Source organism: Phaseolus vulgaris, chromosome 1 (genome assembly GCF_051622355.1).
Source record: "Phaseolus vulgaris cultivar YP4 chromosome 1, ASM5162235v1, whole genome shotgun sequence".
NCBI classification, from domain to species: Eukaryota; Viridiplantae; Streptophyta; class Magnoliopsida; order Fabales; family Fabaceae; genus Phaseolus; species Phaseolus vulgaris.
Window position 1 is genome coordinate 49746147 of NC_143498.1, and position 25841 is coordinate 49771987.

The window sequence follows — 25841 nt, forward strand, 5'->3', positions numbered from 1 at the left end:
GGGGGGCATGACCTATAGAAACCATTCAAGTGCACAAAACATGTTGGTAAAGGGAGAAGTCAAGAAGGGAGAAACTAAAAATCAAGGGTGAAAATCAAGAACCAAAACATTGCCAACAACTTAGGTTAAACCAAGAACTGAGGGCAGAAACATGTTGACAAAGTCCACTCAAGGTGGGGTGCGAGATGCAAGTGCACAACAAATCCTACAGAAAATGAACATACGTAGATTGTGATTCAGTATTAAGGCACACATGTTCTTGGGTAGAATTACACTCCTTAAGGCACGCCTAACCCTGAGTTCATCGAAGAAAATAACGATGGTAAACAGAGACTAAGAATGATTAGAGGCTGCAAATAACGATCGATCAAGCTATAACAAAAGACAACGAGATCTTCCTCCATTCATACCAACTTGGGTTTAGAGGATGACCAAATATCAGTGATATATATAAAAAATGAGAACAAGTACAATGCTAGAAAAAGGCCAAACTAAAACTAGAAAATCCAAAAAGGAAAGCTTTATAAAAACTACACAATAAATGATAACCAATTATTTAACAAATAAAATTAAGAAGAATAGATAATGATCAACAACTCACTCTAGATGGTGTTCACGTAAGACTTATACTACTGAGTAACAAATATAACAGTCAAACACGGAATAAAAATTACACTTAAGCGGTAAAAATTAAATTTTAGAAGCACTGCCAAATATTCTACTTGTCATGCAAACATCTTTCCGTAGACATTAGTATTCTCGTAACCACTTCCTTTTTTATATCAATATACCACTTTGAATTTATCAACTTTCTGATGATCATTGCAGTTACAAAACAACCTAAACTTAGTTATTAGTATTATCGTAACCACTCTCTTGTTATATCAATGTACCATTTTGAATTTATCAACTTTATGATGATCATTGCAGATACAAAACAACATAAACTGTACAGACTATCGCTACAGTTTGAGATATTGAAGTCCGAGGCTCATCAGCCACGTGATCGGAGGGGCTTGAGAATGGGGCGATTAGTTGATTGATAACCAGTGGAAATGTACGAAGAAAACTTACTTTATAAGGAAACGATTGGGCCAGATATGGGCGAAAATAAGTAAGGCATTATCATAATTTTTCTATGACAAAGGTAACATGATACAAAGCAGATCATTTCAAGGCCCTCCACAAGGAGATACCTGGGAAAAAGACAAAGGTATGATCTACCACTTTTACAATAACTTATCAATCAAACGCTTCTTTCGACCCTTTCTTTGTGCCTCTCTTGGATCTGACCTACACAAAATGAGAGCATCGTCAATGAAGAACCAAAGCACATTAAGGTCTAGGCATAAAAAGAACACACCGACTTAAACTGCAGAGCAATACTTCAAAAGACCGAAGACTAATTGTACAACCACATACAACCAGCACTTCTTAAAGTGCAGTCAGCAATGCAGCAAAAGGTATGTAAAGCAGGTGCAATTAATCTCAGGCAAAGACAAATGAAGGACGTATCCTCCTTATTGTGGTGAAAATTGCCATCAAACATCATTTAATTTGGAAAAATCCTCATCAATTACACCCATTTCCATAATAAATTATAAGCACCTATAGCACATGGCCCCATTTAGGAAAACAAAGGGTTTGGGGTTTATTCCAGAGTATGAAAGAAAAATCCGTTTACAAATCCCCGCCAATTCAGCAATTGTTGACACAATCAGATCATAAGGATTTGTTTTCGAACCAATTCAGAAAATTGTAACAAGGATCATGACGTCCCTAAATTGTAAAAATTGCTCTCTCCTTCACAATTCTCACTCTTCCTCATCTCTCAGCTAACGAAAATAAACATCCCTCTAAAGTCATTTGCTGCCCAAATCTCACTCATGGAATCATCTATTACTTCAATGTCGAAGCCTGTTGCCGCAAAACCAACAATGTGTCAATCAGCAAGGTCATGAGACCAAAAATACTTCAATGTGGTGTTTTCATTAATATTCTTGACTTAACTCTACTTCGTTGCTAAGGTCATGACACCAAAAACACTTCAATGTGGTAAGGTAAATCTCATTCTTGACTTACTTTGAAATCAATAGTCTTGTACGTAGTGGAAGACAACAAATATGCCAAGTACATGGATTAATAAACTTACATATGGAAGACAACAAATATGAAGCTAACCAGCAAATATGCCTAGTAGTAATTATCTACACTCCGTAGACTATAATGGCAAAGGTTCTTAGATGGACAGACAGATGTAGCAGTCGAATTGTGTTTGGGACCAGCCTCATATTAAGAGACGATATATTGGTAATAAGGCTTTAAGATACTTAAAGAAGCTATGTCTACTAGAAGAGAATGTAAATTAATAGAAAGAAATAAAAATAAAATGCAAACAATTTAGATCATTCACTTTTAAATAAAATTTAATTTTGTAATAAAACCGAACTTCGCAATAAATAATGTAAAATCAGGATGCAACATGCTTTATGCCTAAATTTTTATGAATTAAGAAGGAAATCAAAATTAAGTAATAAACTATTATTTCAATTTACAATTATGAAAATAGGCCTTCCAATACACATTTTGAATTTCAATGGTAACATAAAATGAGACTTCAGCTGTTCATTAATTGATAACAGAAATACAAATGCCAAGTATCTTTCCAGAAAGATGATAACCACTAACAATAATCAAGCACAAAAGAAGAAAATATAAAATAATAATAGAACAGGGTAAGGGAAGAGATGATGGCACCTTGAGTCATCGCCTCGATCTATTCTTGCAGCAGCGAAACTCGGCTAACAGAGCTATATGATCAGAGGACCATTCAGGAGAAGGAAGTGCGGTGTCTTTCCGCAAACTCTCCTCGTCCAATAGCTCCAACAATGACTCCACAACCAATGAATCCGCTGACACCACATAAGACATCACTTCATAAACAAATGACTAGGATGTTAAGTTGATCAAATTAATAACATCATTGCAAGATACCACACCTGTGTAAAATATGTAATCTAGAGAGCCAATAAAATCTCTGGTTACATTAGTGAATAAAGGTTCATTTGTTGCATTGTCTAGTCTCCGTTTATGCTGCTCAAATCCAAGACCAGCTGTTCTTGCAAAGGAAGAATAAGCACTGACCTAAAATTGAGAGAAATCCACAACCAGAAAAAAAAAATAAGGAACAACCATTTCCGGGAAAATACAGAATATATAAGCAATTCTCTAGCACTTTACCAGTGGCAACTGGTGAACCAACTTGCTGTGAGGACGCAATATATTAAGTGGATCAACTGCTAAATCAGGATGGGATGGATCTACCTTTCCCATTGCAAGAAGTGCATGAGGAGCACTACAGCAAAATAAGAATATAACTTTAAGAAACAAAATTATTGACAATAATAAGAGACCCTTCCAGAAGAAACAAATCCAAATGTAACCAGAAAGTAATCAGACCTTCCTGGAACTGAATTAAAGTCCCCACAAACCAACATTGGAATGTCTGCACTAGCCGCAATTTTCTCCAATCCTTTCAAAAGAGTGTGCACCTAAAAAGAAGAGGAAATTCATAAGTATCATGCTCCAAATAAACACACTATTCAATATGATGAAGCAAAAGAAATTACTTACCTGCCAGAGTTTGACATCCTTTAAATCTTGATGAACATTTACATGTGTATTTGCCTATATTACAAGCAATATATGAGTTACTAATAGAGATTGTGTTAGTAAAAAAGTAATTTAACCCAAACTAACAAAAAAGGGACAAGGGTGAAATATTGCATATCTTTATAATAAATAAACAAATAGATCCAATAATGATTTAAACAAAAAAACTAAACAACACACACGTTACATGAGACATTTAGAAATAATTTATGTAAAAAGAAAATAATAAGCTCCTGTATCAAAACAACCATTCAAAAGCTGCTTAAGACAAAAAGCCATAAACAGATATTAGAAAATGAACTGTTATAATGCATAACTAAGAGAGCACCCATGAAACATGGTTCTGGAGAAATCCCCATCATTCAAACAGATACTGTAGTGCGATCAGGTATGTGAGATACAAAAGGCATCTAATGTAGATATAAAAGTACACATCATGGACATTGAAGGTAAGAGCATGCAAGACCATCTTGGTTGAAACAAATAAAGAAATTCAAGAGCTTACCACACAAAGAAGCTGTCTCTTCCCAGGATTATCAACAGGCTGATTGTTAACTTTTGCTTCTAAAACAACTATTAATGCAACATTATCCTAAGAATGTAGAGAAAACTTGGTAAGGACTACTTCACAATAAGAGAATCATTATTTTAAAGTAACATGCAATTTTTGGTGCAATAAGCTACCTTAACCAGTCTATTCAAGGCCGTTTTCTTCTGAGTGGTTGGAATCACAGCATCTGTTAAAGACTGTGCAGCCTTATTAAATTCAACCTGCACACAAGCAGAAATCACTTTATGTTGTGTACAAACCAAAGAGAACTGACGTACACTGATACACACAAAAATTTCAACCTCATATTTTTTCACGTGTGAAAATCTGTCTCTGCGGAAGAATGTTGCACACCCATCAATTGTATTCATGTTGCCACTATATACCTGCAAATCCACCATAAACATCTTAACATCAAAAAGGAATTTAAAAAGTGATGAGTCAAACCATAATACTCTAACAACCTCATTTGTTTTCCTTTTGTAAAGTCCATAATAGCCATGTTTGTCCAGTTCAGGAGAAAAAAATTCTTCATAATGATCACTTTGAACCTGGAAAAATATAGATTGCAAGTCATCCAATAGAGATTATTAGAATGCTGAATATAATCATTACGGAATGAGTAGATAAGTAATGCATTCTAAGTTTCTAAGTCAGGCTGGCTAAGGTACACTTGAACATCATCCCACTTCCAGCAACAGACCCCCCCCCCCCCCCCAAATGAAATCCACCCATGTAAAAGCACGGAATTTAAGTCGTAATTGTTTAAAGCTCATTCAAAACCAGTACCAGTTCAACACTAAAAAATAAAACATTAGAATGAGCAACAGGTGGCAACATTGTTTCATGTCCCCAAGTCCATAATAAAGCCTTATTATATATAACCGTTTGAAATTGAACATGACTATAAAAACAAAACTTGAAAATAAACGAGTTGAAGATCAGTAGAGTTGTTAGAAGAAGATTCTTGGCCAATGAAATCATAGCCAAAAGAGCATTTGCATACCTCCTGAAGACAAATAATATCAGCACGGTAAACGACTATTTCTCGTAACAAATTTTGCCTGCGATACAGCCAAGAAAGAGCCCATGAAGGGCAGTAATTGTATAGATCACTTGACGCATATGAATCAGACAATATGTTGTATGATAGAACAGTAAAAGTTCCTGACGATGTTATACGCCCATCAGCATCCAAATGACCCATCCCATCAACAGGTATTAGCCTGCGTGGGCTAGGCGAGGGGGCAGGAATGACACGGGAAGTTAGTAGAGTGCTAGCGTGCCCTACAGTAAGTTTAGTCTCTGCATCAACTACAGCACACTCAAATTTAAGGACATGGCCAATGTCATCAGCTGTTGGCGTATATGTCTTAGATCGTCCAACTTCAAACCAAGTTTCACCACCACTTCGTTGTGTAATGGCTGCTGGATACACAGGTGCAGACCCATTTGTCAAGCTAGCACTTGATGCAGAGGCAGATAAGGTGGTATTGATTGATCCAGATCCAGAATTATTAAATCGCCCAAATAACTCTTCCTCCTCATTTCCATTTTCATTACCTGAACTTGCAGCACGATCATGTAAGACACGATGATGCTGCCATGCGTCTGAAAAACACTTTGGAGTGCAGTGGTAACTTTTGCCAACAGGTATTTTAGCCTTTAAACAACCAAGGCACTGCAGTGTAGCCTGCTCGGATGGATGTACACTACAAACAGCAACCTTTTTATCACTCTGCACTCGATACCTTCCATAGATTACCAAACACATGTCAAATGATAGATGCAAAAAGTTCAATATCTGCATCAGCTCAATCGAAAAATTACATAAAGGTAGTAAATATGGATCAAATTGCTATTTTCATAATCAAAATTACCACAAGCGACTATTTAAGTAATCAACTTAATAACACTAGCAAAACTCTTGCAACAGTTATCCAATTTAGGGTAATAATGGCAAAAGTTTGATAGTTCTATCAGTGTCCAAACTTCAAAAGAGAGCTGAATAAACAGATAACACCAAACACATCATACCAAAATATGAATTAGAATTACATCCAAAGCATATACCGAATAATCGCATGACTAGCATTATAACGACCAGATACATTAGGCAATGTCTATTCATCAGCACAAGACACCGGCAGAGATGAGATGCCATCCCTAACAGATTGATTAAACCTACATGCATTATGCTCTCTTAGACTCGTGGAATTGCAATTACCACATTCGAATTGATGGAAGTGAAATTCAATATTTAGCTTGGGAGCTTCTGAATTAAAAGTTAGATGTATAGTGATTTATTGAGAAGTTGGAATACGTCATAGCATTAGAAGTGCAGACTTCAAGTTTGTGAATGAGCACCTGTGCAGACTGATACTACTGAAGACTAGAACCGAAAAAGAAAAACGATAAACAAGCAAATACATCACAACCTAATGCAATTCAGAACTAGCCTGGAAAATTTGAATAATCAAATCAATAAACAATAATGAATAAGCAAAATTATTTACACAAAATAATAAAGGAGACAGGACCCAAGTAACCATGAGACCACCAATGAAAAATAAAAAAAACTTCTTTCAATAATAAACCACTGTCTTGATTCTTTTTCTCTGGGACTTCTACTCCAGTCAAGATGCAACATGGAGACATCAAAAGACTCGAAATCAATACAACTATTTAAACTATCCCCTTAATTGATAAGGCAATAATCAAACCTGCTGGATAACCATAATGTGCTTAATTCCAAAACAACACAGAATATACACTTAAAAAAAAAAAAAAAGTCAACTCAAATAGGTAGAAAATACAAGTAGACATTGAAAGAGAGAGGAAATACTCTGCCATTGCACATTCAACAACAAATAACTAGGAGCATACACACTTCAGTTTTGCATTTAGTAACACAAAATTCCAAAGCATGCACACGGTTGAAACTAAAAGTAACAGTAAAACCTGATAGGCAAGCAAAACCACTTAGGTAACAAACAAAACGACTCAAGCAGACATTGAAAGAGAGAGAATTCAGAAATAAAAAGGGAGAGGAATGATAGAAGAGCAGAACTAACCACTTGTAGAGCAAGAAATGGCCGTCTAACGGGGATGCTTCGGGGACATCGTCGGTGGTAACGGTCTTGTCAGGTCTGCGTAGGAGCACGTAAGGCGTGAGCTCACAGCCTACAATGGGAATATCAGAAGGGAGGTGCACGCGTAGCACGCTCAGCATGCTTCACTCTTGGCAATCGTCACCACACTGTAACCCTATCAACCACGCCTCCGCCGCAACACCACGCTCGCACCTCTCGCGGAGCCGGATTCCGGCCGGATCCGCCATTTACTTCACCCGAATACCCGCCAGCCTTGACGAACCCACCCAAGCCAAACCCTGTTGCGCAATCCGAACCACCAGCGGATCTTGCAGGGAAAGGGAGGGATCGAGATTTGATGTTCTTGAGAGAGAAAGACGGGTTTTTAGAGAGAAAAACCGAAAAAAAATAAGAAAGGATTGAAGATATTAGGGTTTTACAGGGAAGTGGAAGTAATCGCTTCCACTTCTTCCTCTATGTTTCTCTTTTCTTTTCTTTTTTTAATTATTGAGAGTGTGTGGGGAGAGAGAAAGAGGATCTGTAGGTTATATTATGAATATGTTATGACTTTGTTTTCTCTTCTTCCTACTTTCTCTGTTTTATTTTTTTTGTATTCTTCCCCTCACCATCATCTTCTTCTCTTTTTATTTTTATTTTCAGCTACTGTTAGATAAACACAAGGTATTATTTTAAAAAATTCTCTTATGCTCACAATATAAACTTTTTTTTACACTCATTAATTATAAATCAATATGTATAATAAATTTAACAATATTTGTAATACTTGTTTTATAAGTATAAACTGCTGAGCTTTTTGTTGAGTTAGGTTCTACATAAGTTGTAAGTGATGACTCTTTGAAATAATTAATGTAGGATGTATCAATGTCAATGGCAATGCTTACATGAATTTAACCAATCACAAAATTAGAAAGCTTGTGGATGGTTATTGTTGTTATTTTAATTAGTGTGGTTATCAGTAATCTAAATATTTTTTTGAAGTTTTAGTAGTTAAATAAAATACTTAAATATGTTTTTATTTTAAAAAAATATATTTTTGGCCATTCTTAAAAAAAATATTATTTTTAGTCGTCAGTATTAGTTTATGAGCTTTTCTTCTTTTAAGAAGTACGTGTAGAGATCGCATGATGTATAAATAGCATAATAGTTTGATCACATGAATATGAATACAAAGTTGGTATATTTCAATTAGTTATTAAAAATATTACTATTGTATGTGAGTATTTATGTAAGTAATATATTTAAGAGAAAAGAGAAAATTGTGAGAATTATACTAATAAAGTTTCAATTAAGAAAATTACAAGGGATTAGAGATTGTGATTCCAATCATTTGAGTGAGTTTTTGAATAAGTGATGTCACGTGACTTGTTGTGATATGTTGTTCTTTTCATTTAAAATATTGGTTGTAGTCCCTAATTTGTCTAGTAGGGATATTTTGTTTCTGTTTGGATTGAGAAGGTTTCATTCTCCTATTACGTCCGATTGTTGTCGTTCGTTCAGTAGTATCGACTATTAATTCAGACGTTGAAAGATTATTTGTATAAAAGAGATGATCGTAAAATGTTATTTGACGGTTAAGTTAATGTTCAGTTTTGGATAGTTTAGTGTAATAAATATTTAACAAATGCGTACCTTAATATGATATTGGTCAACCTAAGTTGAATCCTACATTTTGTCTCTAATTCTTTTGATCTTGATTTAGGATGCTCCAGTGAAGTTTAGTTAACGTGGCTATTTGTGTTCAAGGGAATTCCACCTCAACATTATACACAATTAATTCAATATCAAAACAAAAGATGAAGAGATATATTTTTAAATACTAGTTTTATGTTCAAAGCTTTAATCTTTCCATTTGTAAACCTATATTTACATGTTAGAATGTGTAAGTTCTTCTTCAGTTTATGTTATGGCCGAGTTATTGTTTTCATTTGATCACTATGCTTGAATCTTTCAATTTCTGAATTTTTTCTTTATATAAAATGCAGAATACTTAAATTGGTTGGTATTTTAGTATTTATTATTGAATTATGTATTGATAATGAAATAAGATAATATAATCTTAGATACTATAATATTATATAATATTGGTCTAATTAAATGACAAATATAAACAATCAAGAAATAACCTTTTATTATTTAACTTTAGAATTGATAATAATATTTAAAAACTAACAATTAACTACTGTTTTTAATTTAGCAAAGTAAAAAAAATACATTTAAATGTACAACTAAATAGTAATGACATATAAACAAATAACAATAATACAAATAAATAATAATAGTACATCAAGCATATAGGATACTTATAAGTAAAATTATTTTGTTAACTAATATATGTTGATATCATGTGATTGTTGAACAAGTTTGATTCAAAAGATGCAAATAATATCAACTCATTAGTTTGTGACAAAAAAATATTCATATTTATCATATTGTCAATTATATTCTTGAGCTGATTTGATCTTATGGTTGCATATCTAGAGATGGATTGATGTAGTAAACAATAACAATAATAAGTTAAAAAAACACACAAATTTGGGAACAAATGATACCTGTTAAAGGCAAGTTATTTGATAAAATCACAGAATAAAAACAAAGATAAAAAAACAAAAAGATGACAATGTTCATAATTCTGCAAAGTTTCCAAGATATATTATTATATTATTTTTGTATAAATAATATTATCTCATAATAATTGTCTTCAGAATCCATTTCATTAGCTGTACAAGTTCTAAAAAATATTATTTATTTTGACGAAAAAAAAAAACTTAGATGCACCAAGATACATAGAGCATATATGAAAATAAATAGTCTTCAGTCTGTCCCAAGTGGTCCCAAGTGATATTCTTTATTGCAACCTCAACCATTCCACAATTTTTTTACTTCAATTGTCTTTAATATTTTTTTTATGTAAATAATTCAATACACCATTGTTCTTAAGGGTAGTTTGTAGTGATTTTCTCTATTAGTGTCATATTAATTTATTCTATTCTCTAATGTAATGACTAAAAATAAATAAAATCATGTGTAGAAACTGAAAATACACATTTTCAAGAATGTAGAAAAAGTAAGTATAAATACTAAATTATACGTGTATATATACATAATTTGTTTTATTCTCAAGAAAGAATTTTGTGTCAAATATACTTGGACAAAAAGAATTAACTAAATGTTAATTTTTTATGTAAAAAAAAGGGGGCAAAGTAGCTTTTAAAAACACTATCATGGTTCTTTTACAACAACAACCACCTACAATTTTATTTTAGATTTTTAACCTTTAATTTTAATTTATTTTAAAGACCAAATATGGCCTAATTATAACTTGATTGGGTTTTGATGCGTGGGAATAATTTTTCAAATTCATAATTTAGTTAAATTTTAGTTAAGTATATTATGTTAACTTTGAAAAGAATTTTACTTACATACACAGTGTTATATAAAATTTATTATACTGATAAATTTATGAATATTAAATTGAACATTGACAGATTCTTTGAATATATTAATTTTAATAAGTTTCGTATAATTTAAAAACTGGTTAATTCTTTACCAGTTAAGTTCATTTTTAACCCTTAATATATTCTAATATTGTATATGCATAAATATTAGATTTATCCAACGTTTAATATGTAAAATCATACAAATAATAACACATGATTCCAAAAATAATTTTGTTAAATTTGTATCCTATAAAAAAATATTTATAAAAATAGATATGCAGTAAATGTCCTTCATCAAATTGTACTGCAGAATATATTTTTATTATATATATGATTTTATAATAAAAGAATGAAAAATTTTGTAAATAATTTTTTAAAATTCATTTTTCATTCTAACAAAATAATTAAATTATCTAATTTCTTTAATATTTTAAGATGATTAGTTAATTTATTTTACCAACAAATTACATTTTTAAGAGACAATAGAAAGTAGATAAATATAAATCAATCAAAATGTTAATCAATGTGAATGTTTTTTTTTAATTATTTGAGTTTGGAAAAATTATATACTTAAGTTGTTGTGATCAATTAAGAAAAAAGAGTGTGATGGTAATCTAAATTAGTAGACATGTTTGTTGTGTAACTTGATGTTTTGGAAATAATATCAAACATATTTGAAAGCTTGTGGATATTTTAACTGCTTTTATTGAAAGCAAACCAGTTCAACATATGTCAAACTAATGTTTTTACATTTACTTAATTAAGTTTAATTTAAACGCACTCTCAAGTGATATACGTTGTGTTTAGAGTGAGATTTCATTTAAATTTGAGATACATGAAATTACGGTTTAATTAGTATAAATCAGTTTTGGATTGAATTAGGAGTTTGGACTAGTCTCTTTTTTTTTTTAGTTTGATTTGGTTAATTAGAAAGTTTGAGTAAAAAGCAGATATTTTTGGATATGATAGAATTATGCAGAAACAATTAAGTGTTAAATTAAAGTTTATTTTTATGAGAATTGTTGTTTTTGTTTTGTTTTTTATATATCTCCTTCAGTATAGTTGTTCAAATGATGGCCATGTAATAATGCTCACTTAAGTTATAGTTTGGAGTTTGACTGAGAGATGCCAAAAAAGAAATATATCCTTTACAAATTTCATCACTCAAATAATAAGTAGTCGTTTAAAAGAAAAAAAAAAACTAAACCAATTTTTTATCTTCTAAAATTACTATCACTCGAACCATGGTATCAAATCATAGTTTTAATTTGACAACTTAAGTGATAAATTTTATCACATTTAGTATGTTATAGTAGAAATGATGATTCTCTTATAATTGGATAAGTATATGTGTTAGAATATCGTGGATCGCATGTATATGTAATTCATGGATGTGGAAATATGAGAGATGACAAAAAATGAGAGAATTAATGGAAAAGAAAACCCTTCATTCTTCAAAGTATTTAAAACTGGGAGTTACATCAATTACTTAAAGGGATGAGCTTGTGCCACCAACACCCCGTTATAAGCACGTCCTCGCTCAACAAAATCACGATCAATGAACTTTCCCTATTAGAATAAGAAAAGTAAATTAAAGACAGAAAAAGAAAACGAAATATAGCACAACAACTTGTGCAACCAGACATAAGCTGCAAGATCAGATAAGTGGGGAAGGATGATTGGTATTTAAGGTGAGGTGGGAATATATAGATGAGGTTTAAGGTTGAAAAACCGTCTAAATCGAGCATGTTACCAACCCCATCTTTTGCCCCATCTACATCCCTCAAACAATTTTACTTGAGGAATGAAGAATACTAACGAATGAATGCATCCAATTTCCCTATGAAACTTATTCTCCTTTTGAAATTACTCAATAATCGTCTTTGCGAAATTCAATTAACGCAAGAGCTACCTATGGATAATCAGTAAATTATAAATTAGAATAACTATGTTTTCCAAAATCAAGAAACCTTATATGGCGATTTTTTTCATTGCATACCAACATAAAGACTAACTGTTTAACCCTCTCATTGTCACACGATATTTTTCACAGATTTTGTCCTCACGAATGGTTTTGATGATGGGCAGAAAGTTTTAATAACAAGACTACTATTTCCATTCTAAGACAGCTCTATCATTTCTTAAAAGAAATATAACATCCAAAATATTAGTTCTATAATAGTTAAAATTAAATCGTTTGAATTAAATAAATTTTAACACAGATTAAATATATTATAAAATTGACTAAGCAGAACTTAATGCAAAGAATAAATCTTTTACTGACTATTCTAGTCACTACCTGTAGTTTTACGCAAAGAACCATACTTTGAAGGTATGGTCATACACCTTCAACCCTTCTCTTGATCAAAGATGCCAGAAGCTTGACCAAAAACCACAAAGCAGAACACAAATTTTTACAAAAGAAATTGATTATACATTTAATCATTTTCGTTAATCTAACCAGAGGTCCTGAACAATTCCTAATGAAAATAACAAGACTGCTCAAACTGCTTTCACGAATCAAATATAACCTTCATTCGCAATGAAAACAAATAAGATGAAAACATTATTTGCAAATCACAATACGTAAAGCTCAACAAATACCGAATAAAATAGACCATATAATTGTATTCAGACCAAAATTAAAATTGTTCAAATAAGTACGATTGTTCAGATAATGGGTAAACTAAAACCAACAAACAAACAACTGGACAAACAAAACAAGAGTTAAAAAACTAATATCCTCCTTTAAGATCATTAACCACGTCATAAGGAATGGGGGTGACAGTCTCCAATGTAGCTCCTTCAACCATGAAACCTGGTTTAGGACCCTTAGGTTGTCTCTTGGTGCTAATTTTTTCACCCTTTGCCTTAGCTTCCGCCTTGAGTTGATCATTCTTGATCTTCCTCAAGCGGAACTCCTCGGTGCACCTTGAAGGCATGACGTGCTCAACACGCACATGAATCCTCTTTCTAATAATTCGGTTTCCTACCTGCACATCACACAATACATACTCAACACAAAATCCCCTATTTCAAAAAACACACCCTCAAGAAATCAAACCAACATTAGAACCCATCAATAGGGAAACCATAATGCGCTGAAGGCATAAAATACTAATTAGAGAGAGCACTATTAAACTTCAAACTACTAAAATCAAACAAACAACATATGGAGGATAGAAAAACCTATAACATAAATAGACAAAAAAAAATGCCAAATCCAAACGCATATAATTGACATTGGAAATGATAATCCAACACATACACGAAATAACTGATCCAGAAGAAAAATAAAAACGATATTAAGGTTTGTGGGAGAGTAATACCTGTTTGTTAACCTCTACACCAATGGCGCGCTTGGTGACGTTCCAGACGCGACCGGTGCGGCCATGGTAGAACTTATGAGGCATCCCCTTGTGGACGGCGCCGTTAACCTTGACGTCAACATAATCACCGATGTGGTAAGTTCGGAGGTAAGTGGTGAGGGCGATGGTTCCCTTCTTCCTGAAAGGACGAGAGAAGGAATCTCTGGTGCGAGATCTCAAACCGTGACCGGCCGGCATGGTTGCTTACCTAGGGTTTGTCACTCACTCTCTGCGCTCGGCTTGGGTAGAAGGAAGTATCGTAAACCTTCTTTACATTTTCTTTTATAGTGGAGCAGATCGCTAGGGTTTTGGTATGTCCAACGGCTTTTAATTGGGCTTTTTTTTTTAAATGGGCTTATGTGGTACATCTCAGGCCTTAATGATATCCAATTCCCTTAACTACACACCCTTTTTTAATAAATAAGGTAGGAGTGGCTTAAATATAATTTTATTAATTTTCCAAATTATGGAGTATTCTAATAATATTTTTTTTTCATGATAGTTGAGATTAAAGAAAATTCACGATTTAGTCAGTGAAATATTTTTTGCTTTAAAAATATTAAATTTGGTGTTAGAAAAATAATTCTAATTGTGGATAGCTAAGAAATATGCTACTTTTGTTTCTTTTTCTAAATTTTGTTATCAAAGTAATTTTTTTAATGTTCAGATTGTAAGATGATATCATTTTAATTTTATTATTCCATACATTTAATTTTCAACAAAAGAATAAATTGTTGAAAAAAAAGTCTAAAATAGTCATTCTTTTACCAATTATCAATCACTTATAAAAGTCCAAAATGTAATATTTAATTCAGTTCTCATCATCATGTTGTATCACATTTGGATAAATTCGCTGATGATTCATCATTTTGTTTTTTTATAATTTTAATTTATATATAATTTTTAGCAATCTTTATCTTAATTATCAATGATATTTCAATTCAAAAAATACATACAAAATAATATTAAAAAATTAATTATGTTGCATTTTATAATTTAAATATTCAAATAATTAATATATATATATATAACAATTATAAAAATAAAAAATATATATATATAGGTAAAATGTATGGATGGGAGGTAGTTATATATATTCATTTTTCTTCACTTAAAAAACTTATTATAATGTGAGTTGCAGTTCATGAAACCTAGTTAAAAAAAAGGAGAATATTTTTCACCATCAAAAACTACCAAATTGAGTTTTTGAGAATTCAAGCTTAGTAATTCATGTCATTAATTGGAGAAAAATATATAAGAGATTGCCCTAAAGAACAATGAAACAAATCTTCTATCACAATCAACGTTTACAAATAATACTCATGAGTTGTTATTGATAAAAATTAAATAAACGCATTATTTACCATCTAGAATGACGTAATAAGATGTTTATACTTTGAAAACACAATTAGAAAATTCCAAAACGAGTTAGAAATGATACTAAGAATAAAATTATGTATACTAAATATGAAAGTATGGATTGGTGATTTTATCAAAAATAGACATTAGACATCATCATGTGCAACACACTCACCAAATACCAACATAAAAAAATAGTTTGAGGTGATGGATTTTAAAAAAATTTATTTGAATTTAAAATGTTATAAAAACATAATTGATATCATACACTTGCAATCCTAAAAAAAAAGGACATGATTTTTCTCAATACAACAAGACAACTATGACTTAACTGAGGGCTATTTGTTCTTACATTTTCATATATTTTTTTTCCATCTCTATAAATTTTTATATTTTCAAAAATACCTCTCTATAATATTCTGGATTACATAATCCGAGAGTCTTTTTTAACTTCCGAATTACATAATCTGAAAATCTATTTTCAAACTCGTGTCTGGATTATATAATCTGGAGAATACTATATAAGGGTGGCACAATAAATTTTCCCATTGTGTATGAGATTGTGTATTAGTAGAAAAACTCTTAACTAAGTTCGATTTGGGTCATATCAAACCTAGGCCTGTCATAGTAAACTAAAAGATTTGGAACAGTATTTTTGAATTCAAAATCTTCCTCCATTTGTTTTTGTAATTGGGGAGCCAAAACACCAATTCTTAGACACCTTAAATTATAGTCCTTGTAAAGTTTGGCATTTGATCCCAACGACAATACCACATAAGAATTTATGATGTAAAAAACACTAAAATACTTTCTAACTGTAATAAATTATTAAAAAAATGTACAAGGATTAAAACTTAAATCAAGAATTATTAAGGACAAAATAAATGGTCATAAACAGTATTAACAGATTATTATACCTTTATTTTATTACTTTGAATTGATGAAAAACATATTTTACATAGAAAAATTAAAATTACATCATAGAAATTAAAATTTAACGATATTTTATATTTTACATCGAAATTTATATAAAAAGTGTCCTTGAAACCACTTATGAGAAAAATAAGTGGATTCTAAACAATAATAACTTCATATTATAATCTGTATTACCCATAAAATGAAATTTACAAATACAAGTATTTATTGTTTAATGGTTTACTAAAAGTTATACAAGTGTTAAATAAAATTTGAAGGAATAAAAAAAATTGTACTTAAGAATCCTTGGCTATTAAATGGCTTAAACAGGATTATAATTTGACTTAATTCTGTTTTAATTCTTATATTAAATTTTTGTTTGATTTTTTTATTATTTAAAAGATGACCTAAACAAAATTAGAGATGAAAACAACACAAAAAGTTGATTGTTTTAATAAAAGACCTAAATCAAGATTAAAAACAATTCTGAAGAACGAAAAGCATATTCAATCGTATTTACTTTAAAGATTTTGAGGGCGTTGATTGTGTATAGTGGGGTGTTTGTACCAGTAGTTGCAACAAATGAGGCCGAATTGCATTTGTTAAAGAACGAACCTATCCACAAAAGAAAACCCTGTGGCAATCACGAAGATCATTTGAATGGAACTTCACATGAATTAAAGCACAAACAAAATGATCACTTACCAAACCAACAATGAGAAAGTCAGCAAAAAGTCACAGTAATTCATCATGTTATTTCAGAGAACAGTCCTGATTATATCCGCTTCCTAACTCTAAAATGCCATCACAAAATTATAAAAGAATGCTGGAACAAACCAACAGCTCCAATCAAGCTGCCAATGCTTACATTAATAAATAACTCTTAAGTGAACCTTAACCAAAATTTAATCAGTCTAATATTCTTTGTATGTTCAACCAGGTAAACTCATAGTTTATCTATGACAAATTGTAATAAAAGAAACATGCAGAATATTCTTCCTGGACAGCAAAAATAGAACAAATCCTTGCTTAAAAAAGTGGCAAAAAAGCACTACCCAATCCAACAAACAGCAATGAAAAACAAAACACAAAACTAGTAACCGCCTTTAAGATCGTTGACAACATCATACGGAATAGGAGTGACGGTCTCCAGTGTAGCACCTTCCACCATGAAACCAGGTTTAGGACCCTTGGGCTGCCTCTTGGTGCTAATTTTCTCTCCCTTAGCTTTGGCATCAGCCTTAAGTTGATCATTCTTGATCTTCCTCAGCCGGAACTCCTCGGTGCACCTCGAGGGCATCACGTGCTCCACACGCACGTGAATCCTCTTTCTGATTATTCTGTTTCCGACCTACACAAAGTATTTCAATTACATCAACTTCCCATATAAAAAGAAATGCATACGAGTTCAGAGCAGAAGCCTAATATATCTAATCGAGAAAGCCATTAGGATACATCAATTTTAATATTAATAACGCGCTTAAAGCACAAAGCAGAAATAACACAGATTAGGAAGAATCTAACAATGAGCCAGTGAAGAAATTAGAAGAATGGAAGCAGAAAGGGTTTAGGGGAGAACGTAATACCTGCTTGTTAACCTCGACACCAATGGCGCGTTTGGTAACGTTCCAAACGCGGCCGGTGCGGCCATGATAGAACTTGTGGGGCATTCCTTTGTGAACGGCGCCGTTTACCTTAATGTCGACATAATCGCCGATGTGGTAAGTTCGGAGGTAGGTGGTGAGGGCGATGGTACCCTTCTTCCTGAATGGACGAGAGAAGGAATCTCTGGTTCGAGATCTCAAACCGTGTCCAGCCGGCATCTTTGGTTTACAGGGCTTTCTTTCTCTCTCACTACTCTGTGTTACCTAGGGTTTATTTCCACTCCTTTTTATAGTGTATGTTCTTCCTACGAATTTCTTCATAGCCTCTACCGCCTTTCGTTTTAGCCATTTGCCTCAAATATTTGCACCTATAAAAATAAATTAATTCTACTTAATTAACAAATATACTACTTCTGTACTTTTTTACGTTTTTATCCAAACAAATTTATTATTTTTTATGTTCAAAGTCCAGCATTATATTGGTTAATTGACTAGATTTAAAAAAAAATTAAAGATAGTTCTAAATTTAAAAAATAAATATACTACGTATTTTTTAAAATAAGTCACACAAAATTAATTTCAACTTTTAAATATAGTAATTTGACTTGTAAAATTTAAGAAACATATAGTAAAACCTTGTTTTTACTTTTTAACAATTATAATTATTGAATTTAAAAAAGGCGACCCATTTTACAGGCTGTTATGGCCAAGTCTACTTTGCTTACTCTATTTATAATCTCAAATATTTGAATATTTTCCTTTTATTAATTAAGAATATGAAAAGAAAAAACCTCAAGTATGCCTTGTGTAAAACTTTGTCAGAAAAGATAGAAAATAATTTTATGATATTTTTGACTTAAAAAAACAGTATAACTTTGGTGTGAAAAGAATAATTTAAGAAGTCGTTTTATATCTATTATTAACTGTTTTATATTTTTTTATGGAAAATAGCTATCAATGTTTGTTATGATACCATAACAAACATGCAACGTTTTATATTTATTATTAACTGTTTTATATTTTTTTTTTATGGAAAATAGCTATCAATGTTTGTTATGGTAACATAACAAATATGCAATTTCTTTGCTTTTGGACGTGAAAGGTGGTTTTTAGTAAGGGTGGTCATGAATTTTAATCCAATCCAAAGATTTGGATTATATTTATAATCTAAATCCATATTTTTAATAAAAATAATTTGGATATTCAAATTCACATATTTGGATTGGATTTTAAGTAAAAATTCATATCTTTATAAAAAAATTGTATTTTAAATAAAAAATCATGTTTTCTTAAAAAATTAACATAATATTAATATAATAATATATATCAATAAGTTAGAATATTATATAAATATTAAGAAAATATAATAAAATTATAATTTAATAAAACTAAAAAAAAATAAAGATAACATAATATATACATTTTTAATATTAAAATATATCTACCTATAATACTTTAATTAAACTTTGAAAATATTTATATCCATTTATTATGTACAAAATATTAGAACAAATAAAATTATAAAAAAATGTATAAAACTTGATTGCATAATAATGTAATGTGTGTGAGACACTAACTAAAATTAAAAAAGTGAATAAGAGGTGGAACTAAGAAGTGGAACCAAGAGGTGCAGGAGATTGAGAGAGAGGTGGAACCAAGAAAGAGCAACTAAAATTTTAAAAAGTGAATAAGAGGTGCAAGAGAGAGAGAAAATCACAAATGAGAGAAAGTATAGAAAGATGGTTTAGATAAAATAGAGAATTTGGATTGGAAATCTGGATTTTCTAATTTGAAGATCTTTATAAACAAAATGGATATTTGTTCTGAAAATATAATAAAATATAGATCAAACTAAAAACTGGATTTAAATAAATTGATTTTTAATGGATTAGTGCAGTGCAGAAATTGAGTAATTTGACAAAAGTGGATTTTTTGCCCAACCCTAATTTTTAGGTGAGTCTCAAGCTTCCTTTGCTTTGAGATGCGGCCTTGTGTGAAGATGGTATAATGTGTGAGGTGAGGATAGATTTTGTTTGCTCCTAGTAATTTCAAAGAGAGAAAAAAAAATGAAAATATGATAAATGAATGTAAAGATGGTGTGAAAGGGAAAAAAAGTGAGGTGATATATGTTAATAAGCTATATAATAGAGACACTGATACTGACACCGAAATATGTAAAATTTCTAAAATCTAGGACACGGAACACAGATGTATATATTATATAATTATGAACAGTATAAATTGACAAAAAAGATTTTATGTGTACAAGTATAGTAGAAAGATGTTTTTCATGACTGAATTTGTTTCTTATTTTTATAATCATAATAACAATTTATATAATAAAATTTGAATTTTTAGAAAATTAATGTATTTTTCATTTTTTAAATTGTTTTTATTAGAACCGTACTAGAATTGTCAAAAATCTAACAAATACTTTTTGAATTGGACACTTCATAGATACGTGTTCTACAAGTATCATACAAGTGTCCGTATCTAATACAAGTATCGGACATCGACACAACATGTAAGAGTAGTGTCTGAGCTTCATAGTTAATAAGAGATATATAAGTATAAAAAAACACTTTTGAATTATTATATACATCTATAATTAATTATGGAGATTTATTATCATTATAATAAAAAAATAATTGAAATAATTTATAATAATAAATAAATTTATTAATAATAGGTAAAATTATATTATTTTTCATTTATTTTCACCATCTTTCACCAATTTAAAAAAGTTCAATTTTCATACCTTTTCACTTCTCTTATTTTCTTTCTCCCTTCCTTATTTTCCTTCTACTAATCCAACCAATCATCAAGAAAATACTTAATCCCTGTCCTTTACTAGAACTGGCGAGGTAACCGGACAAGGCCTTCTTCATGCGTGCCTAGAAACCTTCACGGAGCAAAGTATTAACGAAATTGTTCGTAGACAAGTTAGAACTCCACTGAACACCCAGTGTCTGTGAAAAGACATTGCAATAGCCTTGAACACAAAGAGTTAAAAAACATTGAATTCATACTATATAAATTGAAACATTATCGCACTTAAAAATAGTGACTACTTATAATTAATTTAAACATTAAAACAACTGAACCACATCAGCTCATTTTCGGTAAAACGAGAGATCCGAGATTTTCAGTGGCAATACTATGAAGAACCAATGTACAAATCTCCAACATAAACATTCTGCGAGTGCTATGGAGCAATATGCACCGTGTTGCTGCAAAGGACCTGAATGTAGAGTGCATAATTCTCTTGACACTATTCTAAATGAACCCAGACAACCTGCATAAAGCATCAAGCAGTGCTTGCCATTGACTCAATAAGGATCTGGTAACCTTCTGGTACAGAAGTCTGTGTCTGCACACATTCCGTCAATGCAGGAACATCAGCATTTACGTCTAAAACCCTTGCCAGTACAAGAAGAAGATGAAAATCAGAAATTCGCTTCACAAATGGAAGACTTTTCGTCCTGTCCAGATGATTCTTCAAAGCCTTCACAGTCATCTGTGTGTTCCGGTTCTCAACGGGAAATGTTGATGAAAGAGGACCCTGCATTTTGGTGACAATACACTGGTAAGTTACTGACGGTTAAAATTTACAAAGCAAACTATATGATTTTTATGATTTGAAAAGAAAAGAAACATTTTTATGAAGACTGAAATTTTAGTAGCATATACTTGGTTCAAGTCACAGGTATACAAAAAAAAGATTAGAAAACTTTTGGGTTGACAACTGTATAACATTTGACAGTTTATCACTTTAAAATAAAGAGAGAAAAGAAAATATAGTCAATAATTTAGCAATCTGCAGCACATAAATTTGGCTAACCCTGGTTAAAGAGATCAAGTGTTTGGCTGTCTTCTTTAGCGCTTAAATTTTTTAACTAAATAGCATTGCTATAATTTTTTTAGCCTAAAAGATACTTTTTAAAGTTAAATTTTTTGGGTAATGAGTTACTGGAACTTGAAGTTTAAACAAAAAGGAAAAGAAGGGATAGAAGTAAAAAACAACAAAAACTAATTCCTTTAAAAGCTCGTATGACCAACTGTTTTAGAAGCTGCTTCTTTTTAAAGTTCTTTTTGTTAAAAGGGTTGATTTTATAAAAGACCCTTTTCTTAAAATTATAGTTGTCCATCTTCTCCTATCAAGGAGAAAAATGACCAAAAACAAGTTGGGTAATCAAACGTTACCTGGTATCCTATACCTAACAAGCACAGGACAACTATTTAAAAAAGAAAGCCTCTGTGGTAGCAATTGACAACTTAGAAAGATCATATGATCCTTCCATACTCTTTCAACATTTTAAGTTATCTGAAATATGTATCATTTTGATGATCAAAGAATCTTGGTAATACGATCACAACAAGTAGCAATTCCCAAGCTTTTGGGATAAATAAATTTGCCTGCTATGTAACTATTGACTGTCATTTAAACTTCCTTTTTTTTTCTCATGGAAGACTCCTTAAACCAAAATATCTACCTTCTAGATAAAACATGTTCAGGGAATTAACTAGTTTGGAGGAAGAATGATACAGGTGGAAAAAAATCCTTGATTCCCTAAAGAGGCTAAAGACTGGAAGAACTAAATGACATGTATACATAAACACTATTTTACATTGAAGTAGCCCTTGTTGATCAAATTTGTGGTAAAAAAATACAGTGATTACCCGTTATTACTTTGATGTGCAGAATTGTATTAAGTTCTCTAAATTTGTGGAAACTTCTAGTGCAAATATTAATCTTACACTCACAACAGTAGACAATTAAAAGAATGAAAGTCCAGAAATAGGATTATTTCAAATTATCCATCACCATGGGGTCTATGCTCCTTGAAATTATTAAACTAGTTTTATGGAACAAAAGAAAATCCTGAATCGGCGTTCTTGATTTTACTACAGTCCATTCAAACCAATTAGGCACATCCTCAAATGGATGGAATTAGCTTTATGCTGAAACAGCTATTCTATTCCTTTACTACCATGAATTCATACCCTAAAAAGAGCCTTACTCAACAACAGAGCTGAGTAAGCCACCATTTAGTACCAGAAAATAGGGGTTCCTGCAAACCCAATTGTGGCAGCATAAACATCACTTCTACAGTTTAAAAATTAAAATTTGTATACACCTCATGAAAACAATTTTGATGTTTATTCTAATGGTTATGAGAAAAACAATTAATCTTTAACAGATAGATTAAAAAGAAAACAAATGATATAGACGGCGAATAACTCTTAGGCACTGAACCAAAATACAGCCTAGGGGTAGAACAGAGCACAAGTACAGCAGACGTGCACCATAATTCAGCAAACATGGTAATTTCTACTAGACAATCACAATCACATTGACATGGAGCAAGCAAAAAGAGAATATAAACAAGGAACCAACCTGATGATCTGAGATTTTGACGACGACCAAGAAGAAATCATTGTCAACTTCTTTGGTATCCTTAACCCCAACAACCACATCCTTCTTCATCTTAGACAACTTGGGATCATCGTCCTCCTTTATCTCAGTCTCAAACCACCCTTCCTTGAACAATCTCACGCACACATCACTAATCTGAAACGCTTCAAAATGCACATCGGCACTCATATCTTCATTCACCTCAAGCTTAACAACCGCAGTAACCCACTCTTTCAACCCACTCTCAGCATGGTACTCCGCAGCCTGAAGTACCTCCCTATTCGACAAAGTATAATCCTTCTTGTCCTGGCTTATCGTCTGCGTGAAAATGAACCCTACCCTCCTCATCCCCAACCCCGCCGCAATAGCCTCCACGAGTTTCTCCTCTTCGGGGTCCCTGAAAAACAAGAGATTCTCCTCTGACCCCTGCTGCGGCGGCTCGTAGATGAAGTCCACCTCGACCTTCCCCTCCTCGGAAACGTTGCCGTACATGAAGCCGCCGCGCTTGACCGCGAACGCGAGCGTGTCGTTGACGTAGTGCTGGAACGCGTTAGCGCAATCGCGGTCGAACGACACGAGCTCGCAGTGCGGATTCTCCTGGCGCGTGACGCGCATCTGCTTGGCGATGAGGTCGTCCATGGTCATCTTGCGGCCGAAGGATCCCGCGGGGTTGAAGGCGGGGCCCGCCACGTGGCGCTCGCCTTCGTAGGTCAAAAAGACGATGGAGCCGTGAGCGAGGTTGAGAGACGAGAGAGTGACATCGGGATTGGCCATATCGGTGAATCGATGGAGATCTTCACGCGATTTCGCCAGTAGAAGGTTCTGGTTGGTGGAGAGGGTTTGGTTCTGAACCGGAATTCTCAATTGGGCTTCGATAAGCCGCTTCAGCCCCAACACTGTGGTGGCGTGCGGGTTTTCGACCATGACTCGCTCCAGGCCGTCGCGGCTTCGAAGTCTGAGCATCATGGTGGAGAATCGAGGGTTGTTTATGTTAGGAATTTGCTTAAGAATGTGGAATTAGGGTTATGCAGAAGATGATTAGGAGTGGGAATTGGGAATAGAATGTGGAATGAGTGATGGCTTGTGGAAGTAGAAAAGGTGCAGGGAAAGAAAAAGGTTCGATGGTGATGATGACAGTGACACACAGTAAGAAAGAGAAGCTTGTGCCCTTAGATGTGATCAATTATCTTATATATTGGGTCTAACAACTAATTCCAAATTATGCGTTAAGATTCTGGATTCTCAGTTACCAAATCAATCTTTTTCTAAACTCTATAATTTCTTTTCTTAATATAATATATATCTACATAATTTTCTAAGAATAATATTAAAAAATAATAAAATGATAGAGTTATATGTAGCATTTATCTTTAAGTATAAAATTATTTAATTATTATTTATTTATTAAATATAAAGTTATTTGATTAAAATATTAAAAAATATCAAAGAAACGTATATCTATATAGATTAATAATTCTTTTTGAAAGAATATACATATTTTAAAAAGTTATTTGGAAGATTAAGATATTATTTTACAAAACTAATCAGCTAAAATATAAATATAAAAAAATTGAAAATTGAACCAAAAATATATTTTAAAAATAAAAATTGTAAACAAACATATAAAAATTAAAGAAAAATCAATTTGTAAATAACGGTAAGATAGAATAACTATCTAATCACAAAAAAAAAAGGTATTTGATATATATAGGATCTTCTAAATCTTTATTCTCGTCTTGTTTTTGTTGACATGGTATCTTTTTTTTATTATGAAAGTGGCTTAAATATAATTGAGATAAGAGATTATAATACAATATATATACATATATTTTAATTTATATTATATAATTTTTTATATCAAAAGATTTGTATTCAGCGTGATATTTTCAGATATTTATAAATTATAAGAACTTTTACATGCATATTTAAATATTTAATTAATTAAATTATTAAATTATTAAATTAACAATGTTGTCTTTTGAAAACTTGTATATTTTTAATATTTTAAGGAAATTAAATTTTAACGTGTCAAAGTTATAACGGACTTTTAAAAAGGTAAGTTTGTCATATTTTATATTGCATTGTCATTATTTTATTTTTGCGAAATATATATATATATATATATATATATATAAATATATGTATGTAATGACATAATATTATTGCATGGTATAAATTAAACATACTATTAAATCTTATCACATTTTTTTTTCCTATTCTTGTATTGTATGTTACTATACAATGAATATTGCAGTACACATGAATAGGTATTTATAACAGTATAAGAGTGAAAAAAATTAAAATTGAAAATAGTTAAAAGAAACTTTAACGATGATATAAAATAATACTGAATTAAAGATATAAAAAATTAAGTATAACTTAACTATTTTAAATCCTGGAAATTTTT

General features: G+C 31.5%; 4 protein-coding genes across 7 annotated transcripts; all 4 read right to left on the reverse strand.

Moving 5' to 3' along the window:
• Positions 1-1101: 1101 nt before the first annotated feature.
• LOC137814681 (carbon catabolite repressor protein 4 homolog 1) lies at positions 1102-7955 on the reverse strand. 4 transcript variants are annotated; one of them, XM_068617547.1, is made up of 13 exons: positions 7297-7942; positions 5395-5973; positions 5229-5286; positions 4687-4773; positions 4525-4608; positions 4357-4443; positions 4178-4264; positions 3634-3687; positions 3460-3551; positions 3241-3355; positions 3000-3144; positions 2758-2912; positions 1102-1288 (listed from the first exon to the last, which is right to left on the reverse strand). In XM_068617547.1, exons 1-12 carry the CDS (start codon positions 7452-7454, stop codon positions 2764-2766), a joined length of 1695 nt encoding a protein of 564 aa, XP_068473648.1. In that variant the 5' UTR covers positions 7455-7942; the 3' UTR covers positions 1102-1288; positions 2758-2763. The 4 variants fall into 4 exon arrangements, with proteins under 4 accessions (XP_068473648.1, XP_068473647.1, XP_068473645.1 ...); XM_068617546.1 differs by having other exon boundaries at positions 1102-1293; positions 7297-7936; XM_068617544.1 differs by having other exon boundaries at positions 1102-1293; positions 5229-5973; positions 7297-7955.
• Positions 7956-13373: 5418 nt separating this feature from the next.
• Positions 13374-14396, reverse strand: LOC137814682 (large ribosomal subunit protein eL21z/eL21y). The gene is made up of 2 exons (XM_068617548.2): positions 14102-14396; positions 13374-13765 (listed from the first exon to the last, which is right to left on the reverse strand). The coding sequence occupies exons 1-2, from the start codon at positions 14336-14338 to the stop codon at positions 13508-13510; spliced, it is 495 nt and encodes a 164-aa protein (XP_068473649.1). The 5' UTR covers positions 14339-14396; the 3' UTR covers positions 13374-13507.
• A 2845-nt stretch (positions 14397-17241) lies between these two features.
• On the reverse strand, positions 17242-18361 carry LOC137814683 (large ribosomal subunit protein eL21x/eL21w). The gene is made up of 2 exons (XM_068617549.2): positions 18001-18361; positions 17242-17765 (listed from the first exon to the last, which is right to left on the reverse strand). Exons 1-2 carry the CDS (start codon positions 18235-18237, stop codon positions 17508-17510), a joined length of 495 nt encoding a protein of 164 aa, XP_068473650.1. The 5' UTR covers positions 18238-18361; the 3' UTR covers positions 17242-17507.
• Positions 18362-20986: 2625 nt separating this feature from the next.
• Positions 20987-24637, reverse strand: LOC137814684 (NPL4-like protein B). Its single transcript, XM_068617550.2, has 2 exons — positions 23417-24637; positions 20987-21580 (listed from the first exon to the last, which is right to left on the reverse strand). The coding sequence occupies exons 1-2, from the start codon at positions 24398-24400 to the stop codon at positions 21326-21328; spliced, it is 1239 nt and encodes a 412-aa protein (XP_068473651.1). The 5' UTR covers positions 24401-24637; the 3' UTR covers positions 20987-21325.
• Between the last annotated feature and the right edge of the window lie 1204 nt (positions 24638-25841).

Coding starts and splice junctions, on each gene's coding strand:
- LOC137814681 (XM_068617544.1), bottom strand. CDS start 7,454: ATGCTGAGCGTGCTACGCGTGCACCTCCCTTCTGATATTCCCATTGTA. Junction 4,774..5,228: donor ATATTATTTGTCTTCAGGAG/GTATGCAAATGC, acceptor ATATTTTTCCAG/GTTCAAAGTGATCATTATGA. Junction 3,552..3,633: donor AGGATGTCAAACTCTGGCAG/GTAAGTAATTTC, acceptor TCTTCTTTTTAG/GTGCACACTCTTTTGAAAGG.
- LOC137814682 (XM_068617548.2), bottom strand. CDS start 14,338: ATGCCGGCCGGTCACGGTTTGAGATCTCGCACCAGAGATTCCTTCTCT. Junction 13,766..14,101: donor GTGTAGAGGTTAACAAACAG/GTATTACTCTCC, acceptor TGTGATGTGCAG/GTAGGAAACCGAATTATTAG.
- LOC137814683 (XM_068617549.2), bottom strand. CDS start 18,237: ATGCCGGCTGGACACGGTTTGAGATCTCGAACCAGAGATTCCTTCTCT. Junction 17,766..18,000: donor GTGTCGAGGTTAACAAGCAG/GTATTACGTTCT, acceptor TACTTTGTGTAG/GTCGGAAACAGAATAATCAG.
- LOC137814684 (XM_068617550.2), bottom strand. CDS start 24,400: ATGATGCTCAGACTTCGAAGCCGCGACGGCCTGGAGCGAGTCATGGTC. Junction 21,581..23,416: donor TCAAAATCTCAGATCATCAG/GTTGGTTCCTTG, acceptor ACCAAAATGCAG/GGTCCTCTTTCATCAACATT.